General features: G+C 45.3%; 1 protein-coding gene across 5 annotated transcripts; it reads right to left on the bottom strand.

Annotated features, from left to right (window-relative positions):
* Positions 1 to 182: 182 nt before the first annotated feature.
* Positions 183 to 26233, bottom strand: Nsun4 (NOP2/Sun RNA methyltransferase 4). Of its 5 annotated transcripts, none has more exons than XR_015619528.1 (7): positions 26039 to 26134; positions 20699 to 21033; positions 15944 to 16098; positions 13463 to 13623; positions 9415 to 9539; positions 7111 to 7815; positions 6497 to 6697 (listed from the first exon to the last, which is right to left on the bottom strand). XR_015619528.1 is itself a non-coding variant. In NM_001106678.1 (6 exon segments), coding segments are annotated over 6 exon segments (1146 nt in total). In that variant the 5' UTR covers positions 26132 to 26233; the 3' UTR covers positions 6226 to 7538.
* Between the last annotated feature and the right edge of the window lie 667 nt (positions 26234 to 26900).

Below are 26900 nucleotides of genomic sequence, written 5' to 3' on the forward strand. Positions count from 1 at the left end.
TTTCCTAAGTAGGGCCCCATGGGGACTATTTGAATTCTCTTTGTTAGTTTTCTCAAGCAGTGAAAACCCTCACAAGTTCCAAGTATTGGGAGAAGAAAACACCTTCAATTTAAACCTTGACTTATGATGTGTAAATTGATGTATAAGTGTATAAATTGAGTTTAAAGAAGCAGGCCCTTTCATTTTATTTTTTTTTCCTTTATTTATTTATTTTTTTTTTTCGGAGCTGGGGACCAAACCCAGGGCCTTGCGCTTGCTAGGCAAGCACTCTACCACTGAGCTAAATCCCCAACCCCTCATTTTATTTTTAAGGTAAAATTTTTAAAAGGGAGAAGGGAAGGAGGAAAAATGGACAGGGTAAAGAAAGGGAGGGGGAAGGAGAGATGGAGGGAGGACAGGAAAGGGGTTAGTGATCCTTACAGGCTATTTAAAATGCTGACTAGTTTCTCCAATTACCAAGCTTCTCTTAGAGAACTCGGGCCCTGCTCTCCCACAAGTTCCAGTCACCTTCAGTGTGACTCAGTGTTCCAAGAAGCTCCCTCACCCCTCAAGAGGCTCTCCCCCCCGCCCCCCAGCCCTGGCACCTGCCCTCTCCTTTCCGGTTTGGAGGACTGCCCCCAGTGACTGGGCTATTCTTATGCCATCAGTCTGGCTGCAGTAAATACTGGGAACACCTGTCAGGACAGAAACATCTAAGGAAGCCAAGTCACTTGCTCCAGATGATGCTCTCGTAGCTGGTTCTAACTTGAAGCAGCATATGTGATGTCTCTATGTGATGGTTCTGACAGACCGGGTAAGCACCGACATGAGGGGAGAACCTGAAAATCCTCAGCCTGACTCCCTCAGTGTTTGAGGTTCCACTGTTACTCTGTGCAGACTCTCCCCTTGGCCTATTTCCTGACACTTTGTTTGTTTGTTTGTTTGTTTGTCTTTCCCCTCTAACCAAAACCCCCACTCTACAATACATACTGCCTGACAAACTCACTCTTCTCCAAGACCCAGTTTATTCAGGTGAGGCAGCCCTGCTTGCAATCTGTGACGGCAGCACTGGGGAGGCTGGGAAACCAGCCTCCGCCACTGGGTAAAACCTCTTCTGAAAAGCAAATAGAATCAGTAAAGGACACAGATGTTCAGATTAAAGATTCCTGGATCCAGATGGCAGCATGTACACCTACTGTCTCCATTAAAATAGCTAAAAATAATTTTTAAAGGCTGAGTTGTTGGTAAAGCAGAAACATTTAGCTACTAGCAGGTAGAAGGCAATATCAAACAGAAAGAAAAGACAAACAAGAAAAGAAAATCAGCATAAGACAGCAAAAGGAACCAAGGTGGTTCCCCAGGATGCTGTGGAGAAGCCCTAAGCAAGAATGATGAGCCAAGCTGGGAGAAAAAAAAAGAGCTGCATCAATTAATGTGGAACTGATGTAGCAGCTTTTTAAAATTATGTTTGGGTGTGTTGCTTGTGTACATGCACGCCTCGTGCCTCAGAAGATCCCCTGGAACTGGAATTACTTGGTTGGGAACTATCATCTGGGTGCTGGGAATGGGCTCTTGGTCCTCTGGAAAAGTAAACCAGTGTTCTTTTTTTTTTTTTTTTAAAGATTTATTTTATTTATATGAGTACACTGTAGCTGTCTTCAGACACACAGAAGAGGGCATCAGATCCCATTTCAGATGGTTGTGAGCCACCATGTGGTTGCTGGGAATTGAACTCAGGACCTCTGGAAGAGCAGTCAGTGCTCTTAACCGCTGAGCCAACTCTCCAGCCCTAAACCAGTGTTCTTAACCCCTGAGCCATCTCCTCAACCACAGTAGCAGTATTTTCAACAGCCACCTGGGGTGTGATTCTAGTCTTCGAAGAACAGTAGGTTCTGTGTAGAACAGTAGGTTCTGTGTATTCCATCAGTATTTCCTGTCAGTTTGTTTTCAGTTGGAAAAACCAAAAGTGGTTTAAATTAGCTGAAGTGAAAAAGACCAGTGTGATGGTGACCTCATCAGGGTGACCTCACCAGGGTGACCTCACCAGGGTGACCTCACCAGGGTCTGAGCAGATCCTCAGCTATCTGCTCGGTTCTGCCTTTCTCCGTGTGGCTCAGCCTCACCTTCAGCCATCTCCAGACGGCTGCGAGGCAGTGGTGCTTTCTGACTTCTCATCTAAGCCAGCTAGAAACGCTGCTTCCACAGAATGGAAGACCTAGAAAGAAACCCAGGCAGCTAAGGCCACCGATTACTTATTTTGAGACAGGGTCTCACCGTGTAGTCATGGCTGTCCTGAAAATTGCTATGTAGACCATGTTGTACTCAAACTCACAGAGATCCTCATCTATGCCCCATGAACGCTGGGATTAAAGGCATGAGCTGCCACGACTGACAGCTACCAAAAATTATTGATAGATTGTCAAAAATACACATTGCATCAAAGCCAGCATCCTCAACAAGTGGTGCTGGGAAAATGGATATTCATGTACAGGAGAATGAAACTGATCTCTCACTCACTCTGAACACAATCAATTAGAAAGGGATCAAAGAGCCTGGTATAGGAACTGAAAGCATGAGGGGAAAAGAGGAGGCAGACTTGGAAAGGCAGGCAGGCAGGCAAGCACACCTGTAACCTCAGTACCAGGGAGGCAACAGCAAAGGCTCAGGGCATCCTCAGCTACATCGAAAGCTAAAAGGCTGTCTGGGCCGGAACAGTGGTTCACGGGTTAATAATACTGACTGCTTTCCCAGAAGACAAGGTTCTGTTCTCAGAACTTACATGGCCACTCACAACCGTCTGTAACCTTGGTTCTAGGGGATTAGATGGCTTCTTTTTATTTTGGCAGGGTCTCACTATTTAGGCCAGGCTGGCCTTGAACATCTGCCTGCCTCTACCACCTGAGTGCTGGCATTAGCAGCAAGTGCCATCATTGACTGCTTGATGTGGTTTGTTTTTCCTTTACTTTTAAAATTATATATTATATTGTTTAATATGCTTTCAATTTGCATTTCCTTGATGGCTAAGGATGTTGAACATTTAAAAACATATTAATCATTTATATCGCTTATTTGGAAACCATTCAACTCATTTGATTATTTATTGATTGGAAGATCTTTTTTTATTTTATGTGTACAGGTGTTTCTGCCTGCATGTATGTCTGTGGACAATCAACCATCTGTTAACTCCAGCCCCAGGACCTGATAACCACCTACTGAGCTGTAAGAGGGTACCTTCATGCATATACCCACATACACACAATTAAAAATTAATCATTTTTTTCTTTTGTTTTTTTTTTTTGAGACAGAATTTCTCTGTGTAGCCCTGGTTGTCCTGGAACTTACTATGTAGATCAGGCTGGTTCCAGAACTCAGAGATCCACCTGCCCCTGCCTCCGAAGTGCTGGGATTAAAGGTTTACACTACTGCTTGGCTAAAAGTAAATTTTAAATAAGACAAACACTAGCCATATGACTCAATAACTCTACCCCTAAATATTTACTCAGGAAAAAAATGTGAACACTTAAAGTCATGTGTATGTCCTCAGCAGTGTTACTGATGACAGGAAAAGTGGAAGCAATGAGAACCCACCAACCCGTGAGCAAAGGGAGTGTGGTGTGACTGTAGGATACAAGTCAGGATCAAAGGGAAAGAGCATCAACACAGCAGAATGAATCTCAGACACCAGACTTCATAGAAGACAAACACAAGCGTCACATGCTGTATGATTCCATTATGTACACAGACATCTCCCAAGGTCAGGTGGCATGTCGGGGAGGCTTCACAGATCACCTAAGACTTTAATAAGAAAGGACAGCCAGCAAAAGACACAGGCAGTACCTGCTACATGAGAGAAGACCTATATGCAAGTTCCCCACACAGACCACACTCTAAGGGTTTTGCTGTTGTCTGTTGTTTTGAAGCTTTTGTTAGTTTTGAGAACGCCTCACTTTATAAGCCTGGCTGGCCTTGAACTCATTGTATAGACAACGCTGGCCTTGAATTATCTGTGATCATCCTGCCTCTGCCTCCCAAGACTGTAGACTGCACCCACCACCACCTGGCGGCTTATTTTTGTTTCTGCACACTGGAGACTAAATTCAGGACCATACACATCCCAGGTAAGTGCTTTACCACAGAGCCTCATCCCTCACCCTGCATTCATTCGTTTATTTATTGTTTTTTCTTTTCTTAAACATATAACTTTATGATGTTTAACACATAGAACCGCTGCTATAATTCTTGTAATTTCTTTGAACAAAATACTAAATGTGTGTGTTAACATTCCCACTAGCGTCTTAGAACTGTTATTAGCACATTTACTGGTTTTTCAAGACAAGGTTTCTCTGTGTAGCCTGGTAAGTATTCTAGCCCTGTATTCGTTTATTTATTTGCTTGTTTTTCAAGACAGGGCTTCTCTGTGTAGTCCTGGCTATCCTGGAACTCAACTCTGCAGACCAGTCTGACCTCGAACTCTATAGAGATTTGCCTGCCCCTACCTGGGATTGAAACAGTGCTAGGATTGGAGGCATCAATGTGCCCCATCACCTGGGTCTAACCCCGCTATTTTGGTTTGGTTTGGGTTTTGGTTCCTTAGACAGGGTCTTATGCAGCCCATGCATGGAATGGAATTTACTGAGTTGCTAAGGATGACCTTGAACTCCTGATAATCCTGCTTCTACCTACCAAGTGCTATAATTAAGGCATGCACTGCACATCATCAAGGGTTTTTGCTATGGTTGAATCCTGGCTTTGGGAAAGTTCAGATCCGAAGCTCCCAGGAGGCTCTATGATACCCGAGGAAGTTGAAGGCACTTAACCAGTTAGACCAGCTGCAAACCCACAGTAAGATCTTTAGACTTTAAATAACCCTAATACTCTTATCTTACTCAAAGTGACATACAAAATCCAGCAACCCAGATAAAGGTGAAACCTTCATCTAGTTATAAATCAACTCCATCTTCCAACCACAGCGATAGAAGGCAGATCAGCTATTAACTGAGACTAGAGACAAAAGTGACTGAGAGCAAAGATCAGAGGATAACATCTAAGGGTAGGATTATCTTCCATATCTCTTGGTGATTATGGCTGTTATTAAATACAAGACTCACTAAGCAGCACACAGATGGATTGCAAGGTAGTATAAAGAAGACCATGCATCATGCGTTCCATTGTGTGAACGTCCAGTTTATCCACTTTCTTACACAGTGACCTGTGGACAGTGTCCAGGCTTTGCTTGTGAGCAGGGCTACAATGAACATCTCTCAGAGGTGCACTGCACACATGAGTTTCTCTTGAATTTACCCTTAGCGCTGCAGTAACTGGGTGGGAGGGCTGCATATGTTCAATTACAGGAGACAAACCATTTTCCAAAGTAGTTGTGACAGTTGGTCTGAGCTGTCAATATGACTGGATTAAGAGATGCCTCAGACTGGTGAAACACGTCTGTATGCCTCTAGGGTTATTTCTAGAGAGGACTGGCACATGGGACAGTGAGTAGTGAGGAAAAGATCCACCCTGGATATGAGTGGGACCCTCAAAAGGGCAAACTGCCCAGATGGTGAACGTAAGTAGGGGAAGGCAACACATTAACCAGCAAGTCTCTTCTGCTCCAACCACCACCTGCCATCGCTGTCCACCAAACATCAAACCAAGTCTTCAGTTCTTCAACACTGACTCAATAGCCACAACTTTCCAAGAGGCTTCCAAACTTCAGTGTTGGATTGAAACTTCTCAGATATTCTTGGGAACCTAGTTCTCTGCCTCTTCAGTGTGCAGACGGCCATTGGTGGGCTATCCAGCCTTTTTCCAATCCAATAAATCCCCCTTAACATACACACACACACACACATGCATATGTACTTGTGTGTGTCCGCATACACATGCTTTGTTCTGGTCATCTAGAAAACCCTGCCTAATGCAGTAGTTCTGCATTTCTTACCCGACCTGTCAGGCCTCCATTAGACCATGGTCTAAGGACCAGCAGACCTTCTCTTCCTCAGTGATTACTGCCGAGCAGCAGGGAGAGCCAAGAGCAGAAGCCCAGGCACCAAGGTCTCTCAGCTTCAGCAATACTAAGCGTAGAGTAAACAGCAGGCAGGGATTATGTGCCATGAATAGAGGCTGCTGAGTCTCACTCAGAGCATCAGCCAAGTTCCCTGCCCTTCTACCTCACTAGTTTCACTTGATTTAAAGTCTGGAAGGCCTTCCAGGGTCCTCAGTTATAATACAAATCTCAAGAAAGGAGATGTCTTAACCTTTGCCAATGTCCCATGGATACTTCTAATTATCAAATAAGGATTCACAGGGAAGGCATGAAAGACAAAAAGAATGGCAATAAAGGAGGGATAAAGAAAGTGGGAAGAGCCAAGAAACATTCAAGTTGGGGTTGGGGATTTAGCTCAGCGGTAGAGCAAGTGCAAGGCCCTGGGTTCGGTCCTCAACTCCGAAAAAAAAAAAAGAAACGTTCAAGGTTCAAGTTATTCACAAGGTACACACACACACACACACACACACAGAGTTGACCATAAGCAATGTTTACTATTTCCTGGCACTAAAAGTTGCTTTGTTTTGACAAGTGTTACAAAACAATCAGCATGCAAGTCAGCACCTTATGTAAGGTCGCCCCAAAACACTGTGTGTGGGGTAAAGGCCTGCTCTGCGGAAGAACTCTGAAGGATTTGGAGATGGGCCAAAGCAGGCGCCAGAGCTGGACCACAGACTAGAAAGAAAAACAAGACATTTGAAATAAAATGTCAGGAAATTCCTAGGTACTTGGAATGTGAAAGGAAGTAGGTTGCCATTCTGAAGATGAGGAAACCCAACTATTCCCCATAGTCCCAATCATCTCTGTAACAGCTCCGTAGCTGTCATACGGGAATTCACAGAACACCCACTGTTACATGAAGAAATAAAGGAAGAAACATACAAAAGCAACCTGTACCAGAAGCAGCTTTTGCAGCCGCATCTGAAGGAGAGCCAGAAGCATTCAGCTTAGGAAAGCTTCCTCACTGTAAGAGGATCATCAGCCACAGGCTCAACCATTTCAGTTACTTAGACTTAAATTAGACTATGTGCCATATGGAGACGCTTGAGGAGGCTGGTAGGCCTGTGGGCTGATTAAATGGAACTCACCATGTGGGAGGACTGGAGGCCTCAGTTGGGCACTTTGGAGAGCGTGCCTGGCAGCTTCAGCTGACACAAACGTAACAGAACTTAGACTGATGTGATGTTCCCAACTGCAGCCCCGCCCTTTGAGCACTTCAACAACTTTATTGGCTAAATGTTTCTTCCCCAGTTTACAGCTTGAACTATGGGCTTATTCACAGGGTCTGTCTTAATCCGTACTGAAGCTGGGGCCTTAGTAGAGGCTAAAAGCTAGAAGTGAGAGTATGAGTTAGAAGCCTGCTGCTAACTCAGCTGGGCAGCGGTCCCTACCCACTGCCGTGTACAGCGATCTTTAGATGTAATGGATGGAGACAGGCCTGGGACACACCTGCCGCCAGCCTGTTACAATGCCTCTGATGGAGTCATCACCTTCCTACTTCAGGGATGGGGTGACACTATGGCACCCTGTGCAATTTGCAGAAGTACATAGGTCCAAAATTGGCCATGAGGTTTGGTATTACCAGCTCCCCAACCTGGCAGGATGGGAGGAAACAGAATGTGTCCATGAAAAGCTTTCGGAAGTGAGACAGGTCTTCCACTTGAACCTTGATGTTGTATTGATTGGCCAGAAGCTCGATGGCACCCTGCACCACATACTCATTCTGTAAGTGTGACAGTGAACAAGTGGAATAGACAACGTGACCTCCGGGCTTGGTGGCAAGGAGTCCAGCCCTGAAACAAGGGGAAAAGCAATTAGTATACTTCTCGGAAGGGCCAGAACAACGCAGGGCTAGGAACACAGGTACGATGGTCTACTACCCAGTGGAGTAGCCAGCAGAAGATGAGTCCTTCTAGGAGCCTTGTACGTTTGCTTGGGTCTTGCTTTTGTTTTTACCTGTGAGATACAACCCTGCTATATAGCACAGGGTAGCCTCCAAGTTGCCATCCTCCTGCTTCAGCCTTCCAAGTGCTAGGATTATAAGCACATACCACCACACCCACCTCTACAAACCCTCCTTCAAAGAAGTTTTTGATGGGGCTGGAGAGACGGCTCAGCAGTTAAGAGCAAATATTACTCTGTGGAGGACCCAAGTTCAGTACCCAGCACCCATGTCAAAATTTCCTATAACTCCAGGTCCAGGGGACTCTAAAATCTTGGACCTCCATGGGCACCTATATGAGTGTGCACATACCTACATGAAGACACACATGCATACACATAATTATAAGTAATAAAAAGAAAAGAATGACCCTTTGAAGCCTGATTCTAGTTATGAACTAAATCCTAACGATGGCTACCAATTGGATTCTTTCCTCGGTTGTACAGACCCCTGGTCTCTAAGCCCCCTTCCCTTTTCTCTCCTCTTTCTTTCCTCCCTTTCTCTTTTTCCTCTTCTTTTTTCTATTTATTTTTCCCCCAAGGTCTCACCATATAGCCCTAGCTGAACTGGAACTCACAATGTAGTCCAGGCTGGCCTCAAACACAGATATCCTCCTGCGTCTGCCTTCAAAGCTCTGGGATTAAAAGTGTGCATCATGTCTGGATTCTTTTTAAAAATAAATAAATGGCTGGAGAGATGGCTCAGCGGTTAAGAGCACCCGACTGCTCTTCCAGAGGTCATGAGTTCAGTTCCCAGCAACCACATGGTGGCTCACAACCATCTGTGGAGGGATCCGATGCCCTCTTCTGGTGTGTCTGAAGACAGCTACAGTGTACTTATATATAATAAATAAATAAATCTTTAAAAAAAATAAATAAATGTAGTAGTTTTTCTATTTAAAAAATACTTATTACTTATTTTATGTGTATGCGTGTGCCTGAATGTATGGATATGCACTGCTTGTGTGCAGGAGCCCATGGAGGGCAGAAGAGGCATCAGATCCCCTGGTAGTAGAGTTGCAGATGGTTGTGAGCAGCCATGTAGGTGCTGGGAACCAGACCTGGATCCTCTGCAAGAGCAAATAGTGCTCTTAACTGCTAAGCCATCTCTCCAGTCTCCCTTTTTTCTCTGACATAGTGTCTCACTATGTTGCCTAGGTCAGCACCTAGGATGGCCCAGACTCCTAGGCTCAAGGTACTCCCCTGCCTCAGCTTTCCAAATATCAAAGGACACGGATATACACCACTGCTTTTTCAAAATGTGCAAGTCACTGACGCTGAGGTAAAATGCTACGGTAGAGTAAGTTAGTATTCTAGAAAGGACCAATTCAGGAAGCCTAGTGCCTCCAGGCAAACTCCAGCCAGGATTCTTACATGATGGCCTGGGCTTCTAGTTCCGCAGCTGAGACCGCAGGTGACTAGACCCTAAAGTCTGAGATACTGTCACTCACCCAAGAAGCTGCACCTGCAGCATAGGCAACATCTGTCGCTCCTTCTTCCTTGACCGCTGAAAGATGTTGTTCTCGTCCTCATGAAGGGAGTGGCGGTCCGTGGTACACGGCACATCTACTAACACCTGCCCAGAAGGCCAAAAGGTAAAGCGGTAAAGCTCCTTCTGGGTTCTTCCAACTTAGGTCAGAGCAATTTACGCCCCAGGTGACAAAGTTCAGTGGAGATACTCCTCTACTCATCCCTCCATTGCAGAGTCCCTGACAAGACTCTCATTTTAGCCTGACAGAGAACTGTGACATAGTGAGCAGGAAAAACAGTATATTTAGAAATATTCACGGTTGATCAAAAAGCAGAGGCAAAGGCAAGAGGACTGCTACAGATTTGAAGGTAACCTAGTCTCTGGTTTTCCAGGCCGGCCAGGGGACAGAGTAAGGCCCCATCTCAAAAGGTAAAATTAAATTAAAATATCTGCATGGTAGCACACACAGCGTTCAGTACTTGAGAGGTGGAGGCAGGAGAATCAGGAATCATAGCCAGCCTCAGCTTACAGAGTGAGTCTGAGGCCAGCCTAGGTTTCATGAGATGCTATTTCAAAAACAAAAGCTGCATATAAATAACGGTTATTACATAACTGATATCAACCTAGGAAAAAAATCTTAGTACTTCAAGGTTCTGTTCTTGGCTATTTAATGAAAACATCCAATTTATACATGATAAACACTCAATTTACATGTTACATAATAAAAAAATAAAATAATTTCAAAATTATCTTAAAACAATGTCAGAGTGCAAGGCCCTAGATCAATCCCCAGTACTGTTTTAAAAAGAAAAATGGGCGGAGAGGCAGAAGAGACAGCTCAGGGTCAAGAGCACCCGCAGCTGAGTCCCGTCCCGTCAGATGCTTCACCTGTAACTCTAGTTCTGGAGGAAACCGAAGCTGGGACACACACAAATGCACACAACATAGCAAAGGCTGGCCCTGAGCTCACGATTCTCCTGCCTCAGCTTCCCAAGGCATTACAGCTACATATCACCACATCTGGTTTCCAATATTTAAATATTTTAAGGTGAGAAATACAAAATCATTCACTAATTTACCAGGAGCCCTTTCTATACTAGATACCTGAGACAGACAGAAAAATGTTTTAAATATCCCTACATGTATGTCTGAAAAGGGTAAAATAATTTCCAGAAAGATATTTTTGGCAAAGTAGAAGTAAATTAAAAATAACCCAATTTTTTGCCAGGTGATGGTGGCACACACCTTTAAACCCCAGCACTCAGTGAGCAGAGGCAGGTAGATCTGAGTTCGAAGCTTGCCCAGTCTATAAAGCTAGTTCTAGGATAGCCAGGGCTACACAGAGAAATGCTGATGTGAAAAACCTAAAACCAGACCAAAACAAGCCAGCAAGACCTGCGCAGTGTTTGATATTGATATATTCTTTGGTGAATTACCACAGTACCCACAGTGGGAAAATGAACAGGGCATGGTGGTGCCCTCTGGAGTCCTAGCAGTAGGAGGCAGAGGCTGGAGGATGCAAAGTTCAAGCTCACCCCTTGCTATAAAAGCCAGTTTGAGACCAGCTTAAGCTACATGAAACCCTGCCTAAAAAGAAAGTGGGGCAGCGGGCAGGGAAGTAGAGAAAGTTGTGGAAATTCTTACAATTCTTCAAAAGGTGGCTGGACTCAGGAGATCGAAAGAGGGCACTCATGGGTGTTGGGGTCCTGAGTCCTCATGCATGTGAACAACAGAGTTCAAGGAGAATAGAAAATAAGTGGCGAATAGATCTTTAGTTTGGTCCCAATACATCCCAGGTATTGCTTATCAGTGTCAGCTGTGAAAGTTGTCAGCCCCATCCAGGCGGCAGCTGTTCAACATCAGCTACAGCATAGGCATCTCTACAGCAGCAGGCCAACGTGTGGTTAGCAGCCGTGTGCCAGGATGGTACACTGCCGGCTCTCAGCCTCCAGTGTGCTTTTGGACTCCCCCATGAGAAAACATGGAGAAAAATATGTTCAAATAAACTTTAACCTGGGAAGGAAGGGAAGAAGGGAGGAATGAAGGAAATGTGTGAATGGAAGGGAGGGGTGATTGCCCTTCTGTGAACATGCAGAGTGCTGGACTCTCTCCAACTGATGGACAAACACGACTGAAGAAGAATGGGGTCATCAGGTCTGTCGAGGCCTGAGGTAGCATTCTTCTCTGCATCCGAAGTGTCTAACACTTCCTTTGCACACAGCAGACTGCACACTACGATTTCTTCAAACAATAAATTAATGAAGATATCTTCAAGCATCAAAGCTAATTCAAATGCCTGAAGCACTGTCAAGTAAAATAAGAGGGAATTCATTCTCTACTGTCCCACAAGGCACAGCTAAAATCAGTGAACAGAAAGTGACAGGAGTCCGACTATGAAAACAACGTTGGATACTTGTATAGTCTGACACTGTGCAAAGGCATTCCTAGTTAAGCACCTATGGGACGGACACTACAGTGTACCACACCAAAGAAGTTTAACACAGCTCAAAGTTGAAGTAACACACGACACCTTCCAGCTGGCAAGTCATGAAGCCAGGACTGCAGTCTGAGGAGCCTGACTCTAAAATACAAATACCTGGGCTTGCCCTCATGCCATGCAGTCTACAGACTGTATTTTAATTTTGGTTTTCCAAGACAAGGTTCCTCTGTGTAACCCTGGCTGTCTTGGAATTTACTCTGTACACCAAACTGACCTCAAACTCAGAGATCTGCCTTCCTCTGCTTCCCCAGTGCTGGGATTAAAGGCGTGTACCACCACTGCCCTGCCATATACTTGTCCATTGTATACATGTACATGTACAATATATACAATATATAGTGATTATAAGTCATGTTTCAAATAAGTGATTTTATAGCATGCTAATTAAAAGAAAGCGACTAGGGGCTGGAGAGCTTGCTCAGTGGTTAAGAGCACTTTGATTAAACCAGTTTGATTAAAAACTGACCAACAGGGCTGGAGAGATGGCTCAGTAGAGTTGAGAGCATTGGCTGCTCTTCCAGAGGTCCTGAGTTCAATTCCCAGCAACCACATGGTGGCTCACAACCATCTGTAATGGAATCTAATGCCCTCTTCTGGTGTGTCTGAAGACAGCTACAGTGTACTCATATTTATTTATATATATATGCATAAATATATAAATATATATATATAAACAAATCTTCAAAACAAAAAACAGACAAAGCAATACTAATGAGATAAAGAAAATGGCTTATTGCCAATGAATGCAAGATTGGCCAAACTTCTAAAGGATTTCTCAAACTCAGTCAAAATCTTAACTGATAGAAACCATTAACCAGCAATTTTACTTCAAATTCATAAAACTAAGGACTACACCTGAGGATATTTTAATTAATTAAAAAGTCATAGATGGGGGCTGGGGATTTAGCTCAGTGGTAGAGCGCTTACCTAGGAAGCGCAAGGCCCTGGGTTCGGTCCCCAGCTCCGAGAAAAAAAAAAAAAGAACCAAAAAAAAAAAAAAAAGTCATAGATGTCAGAATGAATACCACATGCTGCCATTTCTATTAAAAACTCACAGATCTATATTTTCATATACAAATTGCATAAAGACTATAAAAATAAAAACAGTTATCTGCAGGAAGAGGAAGAAGATAGCTGTGTACAGGTCTAAAAAGTTATTTTCCACTGGATATTCTTTTATACCTCCTGAATTTTACATGATATGTGATGTTAATATTCAGAAATAAAATGTTCTCATTCATACTCATTGTTGCAAGGGGTTCCAAGAAACCGAGTGACTTCAGAAATAAAATATTCCTAATAACTTTTTCCACACTCAGTTGGTTCCAATTCTTTTTGCTGCCAACTCCCTCTAATGAAAACAGTAGCAAGTCATCTAAGCTGAACCGAGAACTCTGCAAATGGCTTTCCTCCGAATCACTCATGGTGAACTGTCTAGGTCCGAAAACAGTCACACACACTCAAAACCTAGGGGCTGGATCTTACCCCTGGGATCGGGGGCCAGAACACAGAGTCAGAAGTCACTTACCTTATCATAGGTGTCCCCCTCCAGCTCTCCCCACTTCCTGCCATCCCATGAGGTAACTCGAATGTGGTTCCCTTTCCTAATATCTTGAGGCACATAACTGTGAAGGACCTTCTGTAGTCTGCCTGTTCGGGAGGTAGAGAGATCGTTGGCAGCTAGGTTACCTGTGGAAATAAAGAATCTTTAGCAGCTCTGACTCAACGTCGTCATATCGCACCAACACAAGGTGTTAATGGAAAATGAAACCGATTCTTAGCTATACCCAGTCAACAAAGACCCTGGGGCAGGGATACTTGTTATATATGTGGCACCAAATCACCCCCTCTGGAGCAGAGGTCACAAAGACTAATATCGATGGAAAGGAAAAGTGAGTAGTCTAGGGGTGCACGCTATTTACTGTAGTTACAGCAAGTTTGGGGAATTTCTATACAGTCAGCAAGTTAATATTTTAAAAACTGTGTTTCTGACGTAATCTGCAGGAACCAAACATGGGGGCAAAACCACCTGACCATCAGGATGGCTAAGTTATCTATTTCCTGCAGGATGTCTTAGGTTATCTATATGTATTGACCTTGCTGATTGGGGTGGGAGGCTGCCATAGGATGTCTGCTCAAGTGGACTGTCTGGTTTTCCTCCTGGAATTGGAGTTTAGCCCCTGGAACTTCAAAAATGGAGTTGGTTGGGTTTTACATTGCTGTGATAGGGTCTTACTCTATAGCCTAGACTAGCTGTGAAGTTGAGATCATCCTGTCTCAATGCTGAATTTCAGGTACACACTAGCCATGCCAACTTATTGTTGTTTTGTTTCTGATACAGGGTATTCTTATGGTGCCTAGATTGTCCTTGGAGACTGAACTTCTCAAGCAATTCAGTTTCAGCCTCCTGGGTAGCTGGGACTACATGTGTGTGACACTGCCTGATACCTAATCTCTCTGAAACACTTGTGTCTTCGTTGGGTTTCTATTGATGTGATAAATGCCATGACTGAAAGCAACTTGGAGAGGAAATGATTTGTTTCAGCTTCTGGTTTACACTTCTTCATGGAGGGAAGTCAGAGCAGGAAGTCAAGGCAAAAATCTGAAGGCAGAAACTGAAGCAAAGACCATGTAGGAACTGCTTACCTACCTGGCCAGTTTGCTTTCTTGTATACCCCAGGGCTACCTGCCCACAGAGGGCTGGACCATTCCATAACAATAATTACATCATAACTGGTGAGGCACCTCTCCAGCCTACAGGCAATTTGGATGGAGACCTTTTCTCAGTTGAGGTTCCTCTTCCCAGATAACTCTAGCTTGTGTCAAGTTGAAAATGGGACAATATGTCTCTCTTGGTCTTCAGTAGATACTATCAATTATTCACCCAGAATTTACTATTATCTTCTTAATAAGAGAACCCTAACTTTATCAATAGAGGACTTTGTATACATTTCCTAGCTTTCTTTCTTTTTATATTTATTTTATACATATGAGTATATAAGTACACTGTAGCTGTCTTCAGACACACCAGAAGAGGGCATTGGATCCCATTACAGATGGTTGTGAGCCACCATGTGGTTGCTGGGGAATTGAACTCAGGACCTCTGGAAGAGCAGTCAGTGCTCTTAATGGCTGAACCATCTCTCCAGCCTGGTAAGTTGTACTTTAAGGTAGGCTTCTGGCCAGAGGCTGGCTAAAGTGAGCCTATGAATGCCAGGGTTACCTATTATCAAAACACATGAAGAAGCTTCAGCCTGTTCCCAAGGAATTTGGAATTTTTATTTCTTTTCTTTCAAGACAAGGTTTCTCTGTATAGCCCTTGCTGTCCTGGGCTTACTCACTCTGTAGACCAGGCTGGCCTCAAAGTCAAGTAGACTCACGTGCTTCTACCTCCCAAACGCTGGGACTAAGGGCATGCGCTGCCACCACCACCCAGCATGGAACTCATGATCTTGAGGAGGGAGAAGACATATCCATTAAATCTCTGAGGAAAGGCTAATAATGTTAATGTGCTAACAGGTGATGCTCACAGTGTGGGCGCACAGGAAGGAATCATTCTGAACAAGCCAAGAGCAGCTACGAGAGAACACTTCCTGCAAGTAGCACCCTTGAACTGAGGCTCGAAAGCTAAAAGGATTTAGATCACACAGCCGAGGTGGGGTGGGGAATTCTTGAGAGAAAGTGTAACAGGAGCAAAGGTAGCAGGTGTGCTGGGAGCTCCAAAAGCTCACAGGTGACATGTAAAGCTAAAAATACAAAGAAGTGAGACTTTACGTTAGAGACAAGTTAGCAGTACAAAAGGGTGAGAGGATCGTGTGATGGATTTATCAAAGCCCGGATTTAATCTGCCTGTAGAAGCCTTCGTCAGCCATTTTTTTTGACCAACTGACAATACACTTAGTAAATATTATTCCTCCCTGACCTTGAGACTAAACTTATCACATTCAGTGTGCCCTCCTAAGTGAAGTGGAGATGCCTGCCTGCCTAGGATACCATGCCACTGACTTACGGCAACAGCCCGTCTGAAGTAGGGCCAGTGTTTTTCCCCCAGGAGCGGCACACAGGTCAAGCACAATGTCTCCATGCTGCAGACCAAGAGCCAGCACAGGTAGCAAGGAGGCGGCATCCATCAGGTAGTAGTCCATGAGACCCAGGCTGCCAACACTGGAAGAGAGAAGACCGTCACACTTACCGGGAGCCATGGCGAGCAACTGTATGCCCTTGAGGGCCAGTAGCTCCACTCAGTAAATTATTTCTCAGACACCCATTCATCCATACAGTATCCATGGTAATTCTTTTAAAAAACGGGATCAAGGTCTCATGTATCCCAGGCTGGGCTCAAGCTTGCTATAAAGCTGAAAATGGCACTGAAGTTCAGATCCTCCTCCTCCACCGACAAACTGTGGATTACAGGTTTGTGCCACCACACCTGGCTTATGCAATATGGAGAACACTCAGGGTTCTGAGCATGCTCAGTAAACATTCTACCAAGTAGCTACATCCCCATCTCTGAGTGGTCCTTTTTGAAAACAGATCAATTTACTCAGAACTAGCCTTGCTAGCCACTTTGCTCTTCCTTCATTGGTCCACACATGCTCCTCAGGCCTTTTGTTGTAACACTTTCCTTTTAAATATCCCTGGTGTGCATCCTTACTTCTGTCAGGCATTGCCTCAAAGTGACCTCTTCATAGCAACTGCCATTCCCTGTTTAGTCTGTCTAAAATAACAGCCTCTCCTTCTTATCACTCTCTATCTATCTCTAGCTACACTATTTTTCTTTAAAGCACTTGTTCCTCACTTTGAGTGAGAGAGAGAGAGTGTGTGTGTGCGTGTGTGTTTGTGTTCCCATTATTTTCCTATATTAGAATATAGCTCTGAGAGAGCAAAGATATTTGTTCCCTGTACTATTTCCCAGTACCTGAAACCATGCACACAGCAGAAACTCAATTTCATCCGGTTACACTTTAAGATACAAAGTATTTCACTGATTCAGAAGGAATGGTCATCAACTATATGCCCTGGAGCTACCTAAGTTGGGCCTGATGAAAAAATCAGAGGCATTCACTAGGTAAAAAAATGAAAAGAGAATAGAATGAGTACCATACAAAAGAATAAAAACTCAAAGCTTCTCTAAGAATTAGTGAGAAAGGGGCTGGAGAGATGGCTCAGAGGTTAAGGGCACTGACTGCTCTTCCAGAGGTCCTGAGTTCAATCCCCAGCAACCACATGGTGGCTCACAACCATCCGTAATGAGATCTGATGCCCTCTTCTGGCCTGTGGATGTAAAACATTCAGGTAGAACACTGTATATATAATAAATCTTTTTTTAAAAAAATTAGAAAGAAGACTGGAGAGGTGGTCCAGCAGTCAAGGGCATTCAAATTCAACACCTAGCATCCACACAGAGGCTCAAAATCTTCTCCAGTTGCAGGGGATCTGACACCCTCTTCTGTCATGCACACATATGGGGCACATACTACACTCACATATAAAAATAAAAAATAACATGGCGGTGGTGGTGCATGCCTTTAATCCCAGCACTTGGGAAGCAGAGGCAGGCAGATCTCTAAGTTCAGTGGCTAGTCTGGTCTACAGAGGAGTTCCAGGACAGCCAGGGCTACAGAGAGAGACTCTGGGGGGTGAGGTGAGGAGAGAAAAGAGAAAAACCAGAGACTGTGACTAACTCTCCCATTAATCTAGCCCCTCCTTGTCTGGGGACAGGGAGGTGGCTCAGTGGTTAAGAATGTGCACTGCTCCTCTAGAGGACCCAAGTGCAGTTCTCAGCACCTGTAACAGGTGGCTCACACCTGTGACTCTAGGAGATCTGATACCTCTGGCTTCTGCTGGCACCCATACATATGTGGCATCTACTCACACAGACACACACATATATACGTGCTTAAAAATAAAGAAATCTTTAAACAAATAAATAAATGAATAAAAGCAAATAAATAAAAATATTTAAAAAGTATAATTCTCAGTGGTACGATGCCTGTCTAGTATGATGAGGTTTAATCCCTAGTTGCAAGAAGGGGAAAAAAAGCCTAAGACTGGGGTTGAAAGGCAAGACCAACCCAAAAGGTCTTAAACCCTATTTAAGGATTTTGGACTATAACCTATAGGAAGCTATCAAAAGTTTTTAAGGAAAATCACCTGGGTAGCTAGCTTTGGGTTTTAGAGAGCTGGGTAGGCCAGGAGGGTGGGGTGGTCAACTGCACCCAAACTGTCCCAGGACTTCCTGGCTCCTAGGCCTGTCTGTCACTGTGAGGACGGTTGGGGGTGAGCAGCCATCCCATCTCCCTTCCTGAGATGGAGCTCAACATGGGCAGCCTTGGAACAGACTCAAGGATGCAGAAAACCAACAAGACGATGGCCCTGGGAGAAGGGTCTAATAAGGCATGGTGCAGCACCATTGCTAGTCAGCCAGGATCCCCAGGCCCCAAGTTATAGCATCTTACTTCACAAAGAGGCTCAGGCTTCCTTCCAGTGGATACTTTCAAAGTCAAACCACACTAGGATTTTCTGCACATCATGCCTCTCAGAGAAATATTAACAAGAGTGTTGAGGGGGGTTCCTCCTCCTGGCTCTAAGCTCCGAGACTCAGCTACATTTACAAACACCTTAGCCGTAGCTTTGGCTGTTCTCTGACTGGCTCGTCATCCCGTCATTCTGTTCTAAGTGTTGCCATGTATGCTGGTTAGCTCTGCTCAGTCTAACTCCTCAGTCCTCCTTCATGTCCTGGGGCCAATCTCCCATGCCTGGCTCTATCCCAATCTATCTATCCTCTATCTAATCCTTTGCCTACCAGACATCTCTTCTATTCTACCCTTTCCTACAGGCCATGGGGCCATATAATACACAAGATATTCTCTCTACACAAGAAGACAGAGAAATGAGAGAAAGTCAAACCACACAGAATTGCAAATATACAGGCCAACAGCCTATAAAAGCCATCCTCATCCATTTCTTTCTATCCTTAAACTGTTTGGTTCACAGTTTCGGGAATCTGCTAAAAACCACAGTTCTTCTTAAAATAAATTTAAAATAAGAGTACACGAAATGTCACAGATATTATCAGGTTATTCTGAAATTCACGAAGCTCCTTGAACTGCTAAGAGTAAGGCCCCCTTTAATTTCATAGGAAGCCCAATGGGAGAAGGGGTTCAAAAGAGATTTTGGTGAGCATCTACAAATCTGCCATAATGCTCACTTCTCTCCCTGAGAAGGAACCCCTGTAATGGGTGCCTCAAAAACTGAGGAGACCACATGGTTTTTCCCTCATGGCTCTGCCAACACCCAATGCCTTAGGACTAATTACCAATATTCACCCAATCTATCCAGATACAGACAGTATCTAAAATGATCTTAAGTGAAACCAATGAAAATACTGAGGATCTTTTTTCTTTCTTTCTTTCTTTCTTTTTTTTTTTTTTAACTTTTTGAGACTGGCTCTCACATAGTACAGGCTGGACTTGAAATCCACAGGCAGCTAAAGTGTCATCTTAAAGTCCAGATCCTCTTGCCTCTACCTCCCAAGTGCTGTGATCAGAGAGGTGCGGCGCCTGGCTGTGAGAGGGATCACTGATGAATGCTATACGTATGCCAAACTCACTTCCTCCTTTCCACAATCCTAGAACATAGTTAAATCTGCGTCCCACAACCAGGCTTTCTGCGTCTCAAACCCACTTCTCATTAATTGTGTGACTTTCAGCAAATGACTTCTCCATACCTAGGCTTTTCCACTCAGCAGAAGAAAATGTCTCTGCTGCCATAGATAGGACTTTTTAGTTTTGTCTTCTTTTGGGCTAGTAATGACCTCAGGCTCTCAGGTTCCTTAACTTCCTGCTCTACAGCGCTTGAGTGCTCTCTCTCTCTCTCTCTCTCTCTCTCTCTCTCTCTCTCTCTCTGTGTGTGTGTGTGTGTGTGTGTGTGTGTGTGTATGTGTGTGCGCAGTCCATTCCAGGAGCCCACCATTCTTTTTTTTTTTTCTTTTCTTTTCTTTTTTTTTCTTTTCTTTTTTTTTTCTTTTCTTTTTTTTTTCTTTTCTTTTTTTTTTTTTTCGGAGCTGGGGACCGAACCCAGGGCCTTGCGCTTCCTAGGCAAGCGCTCTACCACTGAGCTAAATCCCCAACCCCGGAGCCCACCATTCTTATGCTTTAACAAGTGCTCGTGTCACAGGCTTGTACCACCATACCCAGCTTCCTATTCTCAAGGCATAAAGCACAATTTAGCACTTGACTGTACAGTCTTTTTTCACCCAACCTCATACACATAAACACCACTTCTAGAAGAGACGAAGAAGTTCTGTTTTCTTCAAGGCTGTTGCTAACTTGCGCTCCTAGGCAACCCCTATTTCCTATCAAAGTCCACTTCCTCTCCTCCTCCTCTCACAGGTGCCTGACAGGGAAAAGGGGAAGGGAAACACATCTTCCCTGGGAAGGATGCGGTGCGTTCTCTTGTGAAAGGCAGATGTTTTCTACAGAATGCAGAGCAGGTTCTGGGGTTCGAATTTCTGGGGACTAAATACCAAATACATCACTTGCTCTCTGGAGAATCAAAAGCAAGTAAGTTCCTTAACTTCTCTGTATCTCAAATATAAAAGAGAGCATTGACAAAGAGATAGGACATGTACAGCACTTGGACAAACACCTGGTCTTAAACACACCAGAAACACCAATACTGACTTGTATTTGAGGGCAGGAGCTAAGCTCTTCCTGTCCTCTGTAGCAGGCATTCAAGATGACCTCAGGGTTCCAGCCCCTACCTGGCAGGAGGGAAGCGGCTGACATCCCCTTTGGAAAAAGTGAAGCATCGAAGGTTGGGGCTGCAGTCCAGGGATAGAGTTGGAGAGAGGCCACTCTCAGGCTCCAGTTTCTGGTAAGAGATGGCTTCACTGACAAAGTCCTTGGCACTCAGCTGCTCCAGCTTAGCACTCACACTATCCCAGGCAGCAAAATTATTGACTAGTGCACCATACTTCTGCTCTGAGAGAAGACTAACACGGATTGATGGCCAAAGATCCCCAAACTGTACACTGTAAGTCATGTCAAAATTCTGCAGAGCAAGCCGGCTGGGAGTGAATTGTGGTTCTGTGGTAGCCTAAGAGAGAAAGGGCAAGCGTATTAATCGTTCCAGTCTTGACTCTATCTCGTATCATCTGACTTTACTGTTTTAGCTTCAGTTTCTGTGGCTGTGATGAAACATCATGACGGAGGCAACCTGAGGAAGAGGGAGTTCATTTCAGCCTACACTTCTAGGTGACACTCCATCACTGAGAGAAGCCACGGCAGGAATTCAAGTAGGGCAGAAACTGCAAGAGCTGACACGAGCCCATAGAGAGCTGCTGCTTACTGGCATGATTACTCCTGGCTCGATCAGCCTGTTTTCCTATAGAACCCAGAACCACCAGCCCAAGGATGACCCCACCCACAAGCCCTCCTCCATCAATCACTAATTAAGAAAATGCTTTACAGCTGGATCTTATGGAGTCAAATTATCAGCTAAGGTTCCCTCATTTCACATAACTCTATGTAACTTGTGTCAGGATGACATAAAACTAACCAGCATATCTGGCAATACCTCAGAGCCCTGAGGCAAATTCAAACTTGCTCAGTGCTCTCTCTTCTCTTTGTTCTTGCCTCTGCCTACCAGAGGAGGAACTGGGAGAGAGTGAAGAGTAGCCTTCATATCACAGGATTGGAAGGGACACACTCTAAAGGGGTCATCAAAAAAGAGAGTCAACTCTAGGCACAGTGTGCACACATGTAATCCCAGTACTCAGCAGGAGGATCTAAGGTTCAAAGCTAACCTTGGGGCTGCAAAAGCAAACTAGAGGCCAGGGTGAATTACCCATCAGGAGTTTCTTAGGGAGATGGCTGAATGGGGAATGGTTTTTGTCACTAAGCTTGGCTACCTGTGTTTGATCTTTGGGACCCACAGGGCAGAGGAAAGAACTGATTCCCCTACTTGTCGTCTGACGTCCCAGGTGTACCACAGCACATACATGCACACATGCATGTAACCATACCCACACCAATAAATGTCATTTTAAAAAGTCTCCTAGGGCTGGAGAGATGGCTCAATGGTTAAGAGCACACTGATTGCTCTTCCAGAGGTCCTGAGTTCAATTCCCAGCAACCACATGGTGGCTCGCAACCATCTGTAATGGGATACGATGCCCTCTTCTGGTGTGTCTCAAGACAGCTACAGTGTATTCACATATTAAATAAATCCTTTAAAAAAAAAAGTCTCCTATAATCCTACCGCTCCGGAAGTAGAAATAAGGGTCATTCTTGATTACATAGAGTTCAAGACAAATTGGGATAGATGAGACTCTATCTCAAACACACACACACAAAGAGACATAGAAGAATCTCAAAAAAAAAAATAGGAGGAAGGGATTGAGGGCTTGAAATGAGATGTACCTCAATGTATGTGCTCTGAGATGTGTCTGTGTGCCTGAGATGTGTGCTCAGTGTGTGACAGTGCTTGCCTAGCATAAACAATGCCCTAGATTTGATACCTCACACTGCAAAGGTGAAGGGGAACTTAAGTAACCCAAGGGAGAACTCTTTTTTTTTTCTTTTTTTCGGAGCTGGGGACCGAACCCAGGGCCTAGCTTGCTAGGCAAGCGCTCTACCACTGAGCTAAATCCCCAACCCCAAAGGGAGAACTCTTAAAGAAGCTGTGAAGGTCCTAGAAAAACTTGAGGCTAAAAGCCTTTTTTTTTTTTTTTTTTTTTTGAGACAGGGTTTCTCTGCATAAACCTGGCTGTCCTAGAACTTGACTTGTAGACCAGGCTGGCCTCAAACTTCAGAGATCCACCTGCCTCTGCTTCCTGAGTGCTGGAATTAAAGGCATGCAACACCATGCCTGACACTTTTATTCTTTACAATCCTGTTTTCAAAACCTTGTCACTGACTACTTGCTTAGGAGAGAACTCTATGGTACTCAATAGGATAGAAATAACCCCACCTTTCATACCTGATACAGCAACGAGTCACTTACCTAAGACGACACAGTGAACAGACAACATAATGCACAGAATCACAGAGCTGAGATGTTTTAGATTTCCCAGACCCCAGGAAGGCAGAATAAAGACAGTTCACAGAATCTTAAGGTAAGAATCAAAGCAGAAACTTCTAGGATGACTGCTATGGGCTAGCAGTGAAGGACTGGAGTCAGATTGAAAAAAACTGAAGACTTGAGACGAGGAGTCTAAGAGTTGTTCCTTGTTGCAACCACTGAGATACTACTGATGGCAGTCTTGTTAGTGCAACTTCTGCCCTAGTCTGGGTTTTTGTTCTGGCCAGAACGTGTGTTCTGGTCATTATTTCTTCTTAACGCTGGGACTCTTGATCTGTCCTGAATTTTTCCCATGCTGGGAACTCTTGCTCTGATTCTTGTTTTTATCATCTGGAGCACTGCTACTCTGCTTCCAACTTCTCTTATGGTGAATGGCACTCGTGTGGGCATTCTCGCTACAGTCCTGAGTGTTGTTTTGGGGAGGACTATTGCTCCGGCTCCGACTTGTGCTCTCAAAGTTATCCCTTCTTGGGGGACTCTTGCTTGGATTATGAAGGGGGCTGCTCTGGCTCTGGCTCTGACTTTTGTTTTGGTGGTTACTTTGGTTGTCACTACTCTGATAGTCACTACAAACAATGGTCGAACTGGCAGAAGTGCTACAACAGTTGGAGGAGGACTTGGAGGGAGGGAAAGGACAGCTGTAAGGAATCTGGGTGGGATTGGCCGGTGGGCTTGGAGAGGTCACAGCATAGGTATGAACGCCACAGGGAATGGTAGTGGAGCAAAACCGAGCTCGAGGGACAACAGGTAAACATCGAGGGTCAAAGGGTGTTCTCAGAGGGATAAAAGAATAGATGTGGGTGGAACAAGGAGGCGCCACGGGCTTGCTATAGGGTGGTGGTGGACCCCTGGGAACAGAATAAGTGCCACAAGGGAGAATCACATGCTGGTCATTAGGGAGATGTGTAGACTGATTTAGGGGACTAGAGAGAGGGGATAAATGGGAGGTAGGAGGGCCCACAGAATACATATGAGTATTGCAGGGGGATACTGGAGGTGGTGCTTGGGGACTGCTCTTAGGATATCTACTGGACAAGGCAGGATTACAAGGTGAGCTATGGGGACAGGAAGTAGGAGCAGTTTTGAGAACAGCAGACTCTGGGGGAAGTTCTTTTGGGCCAGAATTTGAAGTAGTTGTGATGGAGGGCTCCATAAGCAGACTAGAGAGGCCAAAGGGCTGGGAGGGAGGCTGAGGACAAGGGTTGGTCTTGTGGGATTTAGGATGGTTAGGGGGAGTGTGGTGGGGTGTGTTCACTAGGGAGCGACACTTGCAGGGAGCTCGTCGTGATTCCGAGGATTTTGGGGGCTTCGTTTGAGGGGTAACTGGGGTAGGAAGACTGGATTTGTTATAACCTTTAGGGGACTTAGGTGGTTGTCCGGGGTTGTTAGGGGACTGGTTGTCTGGGGGAGCTGGGAAATACAGGGAAGGATAAGGATACTGAGAAGGTGAAGATTCTGTGGGGCAGGGAGGGCCAGAAATGACAGTACCTGGGCTTAGTATGAGGTAAGAGTTCCCCCCAGGCTCCCACAGAAAGGACCCTAAGCAGGGCTTGTGGAGAGCCTGAGGCAGGGAGGAGCTAGGAGAATCAGCACTCTCAGGTGGTAGGTTGATGACACAGTAAGGACTCCTAGGGACAGATATCTGGGAATCTGGGCATAAATGAGAATAATGAATACAGCCCTCTTGGGGTGAGATGGGAGAGCCAGACACGACTGCCTGAGAAGAAAGTGGAGGGCCACAGCCATTTTTCCCAAGAGATACATCAAGCTGTGGTTTAGGTTCACAAGAATCTGGAGGGAGAGGATGGTCATGGTAAGGGTTGCCAGAGGGTGGGGAAGATGCTGAGGAAAGGGGAGGATCATTGTAACTTCTTCCAGAGGACCAGTAGGGCATCACAGGCCCAGTTTCCAAAACGCGATGAGAAATGGTTGCAGAGGTTAGAGGTCTAGTTTCCACAGATGGGCGAGGAAGGGAAGGTGAAACCGGAAGGCCAGTTCTCAGGGGCCGATGGGGAAGAGGTGAAACTGTGGAGTAATTTCTCTGGGACCTTGGCGTAAGAGGAGTCGAAATCACGGGGCCTGTCTCCAAGGTTATATGAGTAAGTTGAGGGGAAGTTACTGGGTTGGCTCTAGGGAGCTGATGAATGAGAGGTGGGGAAGTCACGTAACAAAGACGCGGACTTTGAGGACATGAACGCGGAGTTTCTGGGGAACCAATACAGTTGCAATAATGGCCCCGCTGATGAGGAGAGGGTGACCCCTGAAGGCTGAATCGGTCAAAACAAGGACTCGAAGGGGATGAACCAGCTGGCTCTTGGCTGTACAGCCTTCCTAGGAGTGGAGAAAAGGGTTCAAAAGAACACCTCTCCCCTGCGGATGGGGAGGAGAGTGACGGGGGCGGAGGGGGTGGGGTTGGCATCGGTCGAGGTAAGCAAGGAGAAGAAATGGTGAGGCAAGGGAAAGGGGGGTTGGTGAATCTGTTGCCTGCATTTGGAGAAAGGCCAGCAGTACAGGAAAGGTGGTCGCTGAACTCTTTCCCGGGCGCCACAGGCACCTGGACAGTGAAAACAGGGGTGAATCCTTTCCTGAAGGACGACGGAGACGCAGGAGGGAAGGAGTAGTTGTTAGGACAGTCAGCTTGAGGTGCAGTTGCAGGGGTTGAAATTTTAAGGAGGAAAGGAGGGGAAGAGGTCATGGGACTGGAGGGGAAGGGAAAGAGGGAGGAAGGGAAAGGAAAAAGAACGGTGGGAAGGGCAAGATGAAGGTAAGCAAGAAAAATTAACATGAGGCGATGTGACGTCACCGAATGAAAGCTCAGGCAGTGACTTAACAGAGAGGGGCGGAGTCAGGGGGCTGCTTATGCAACCGGAAGAGGAGGCTTGTGGTTATTAAAAGGGCAGGCAGAAGCGTGACAAGAGCTCCAAGAAGGCTTCGGTCCCCGGAGTGGATGTCCCTAATGCAACCGTGAGTGACGGAAAACGCAAGGGCTGAATAAGTCTCCCTCTATGTCAGACCTTACCCATTTCTTCTTATATCGATGTCTCCGCGGGACTGGCGTGAAGTCCACGAGCTTCAGCAGCTTTCGAACACCTCTTAATACGGGCGCAGCCATGTCAGCTAGCAACGCCAATAACTCCGACTGAAATAGTAGCTGCACTCTCGCGGGTTCCGGGGAGAATTGAGAGCTGCTTAGAATAACAGCGGCAAAGGGGGCGGGGTTAGGCTTGCCACGCCCCTAGAGTTTCGCTTGCCTTCACACCCCGCCCACCAGAGAGTACCGGGCTCACCCGAAGCAGTGGCTGGCCTTGCTAGAGCATCTAAAGTGGCTCCTATGGGCTGGGGATTTAGCTCAGTGGTAGAGCGCTTACCTAGGAAGCGCAAGGCCCTGGGTTCGGTCCCCAGCTCCGAAAAAAAAAAGAAAAAAAAAAAGAACTAAAGTGGCTCCTAGGAGGTGCAGGAAAGGCCTTCTGGGCTCAAACTGCATGAAGAAAGATGCCAAGGTAGAACGAAATTAGACCATACCGAAGACTGAAGTGGAATTGCAAGGAAGCCATAGAAATTTGTTTCAAGATCTGACTTTTAACGGTCCTTTTCAAGACTCGGTACCTACTTTTGTGTTCTTTCTTAGACTCTCAAATTGACTCCATCACTCAGGATCCAAGAAGAGAAAGGGGTGATCACTATTTTTTGAAATAATCGTCTGGCTGAGCACAGTGGCATATGTCTTATTCCAGCCCTTGGAAGGCAGAAGCGGGCGAACTCTCTGAGTTCCAAGCCAAACCTAGTTTTCCTAGCTACAGGACAGCAAGCGTTACTAGTGAGACAGCGAGAGACAGACAAGACACAAAGAAAGATGGTCTAGGTAGGTAAGAATAAGAAAA

Source organism: Rattus norvegicus, chromosome 5 (genome assembly GCF_021556685.1).
Source record: "Rattus norvegicus strain SHRSP/BbbUtx chromosome 5, alternate assembly SHRSP_T2T, whole genome shotgun sequence".
Lineage (NCBI taxonomy): Eukaryota > Metazoa > Chordata > Mammalia > Rodentia > Muridae > Rattus > Rattus norvegicus.

Bases quoted from the DNA above. Each gene is read 5' to 3' on its own strand.
- Nsun4 (XM_087548245.1), bottom strand. From the start codon at position 20,979: ATGACTTACAGTGTACAGTTTGGGGATCTTTGGCCATCAATCCGTGTT. The intron at 9,540-13,462 runs GTAAGTGACTTC...CCTTCTGGGCAG, and splicing joins AGGGGGACACCTATGATAAG to GTGTTAGTAGATGTGCCGTG. The intron at 7,816-9,414 runs GTGAGTGACAGT...CCCTTGTTTCAG, and splicing joins CTGCAGGTGCAGCTTCTTGG to GGCTGGACTCCTTGCCACCA.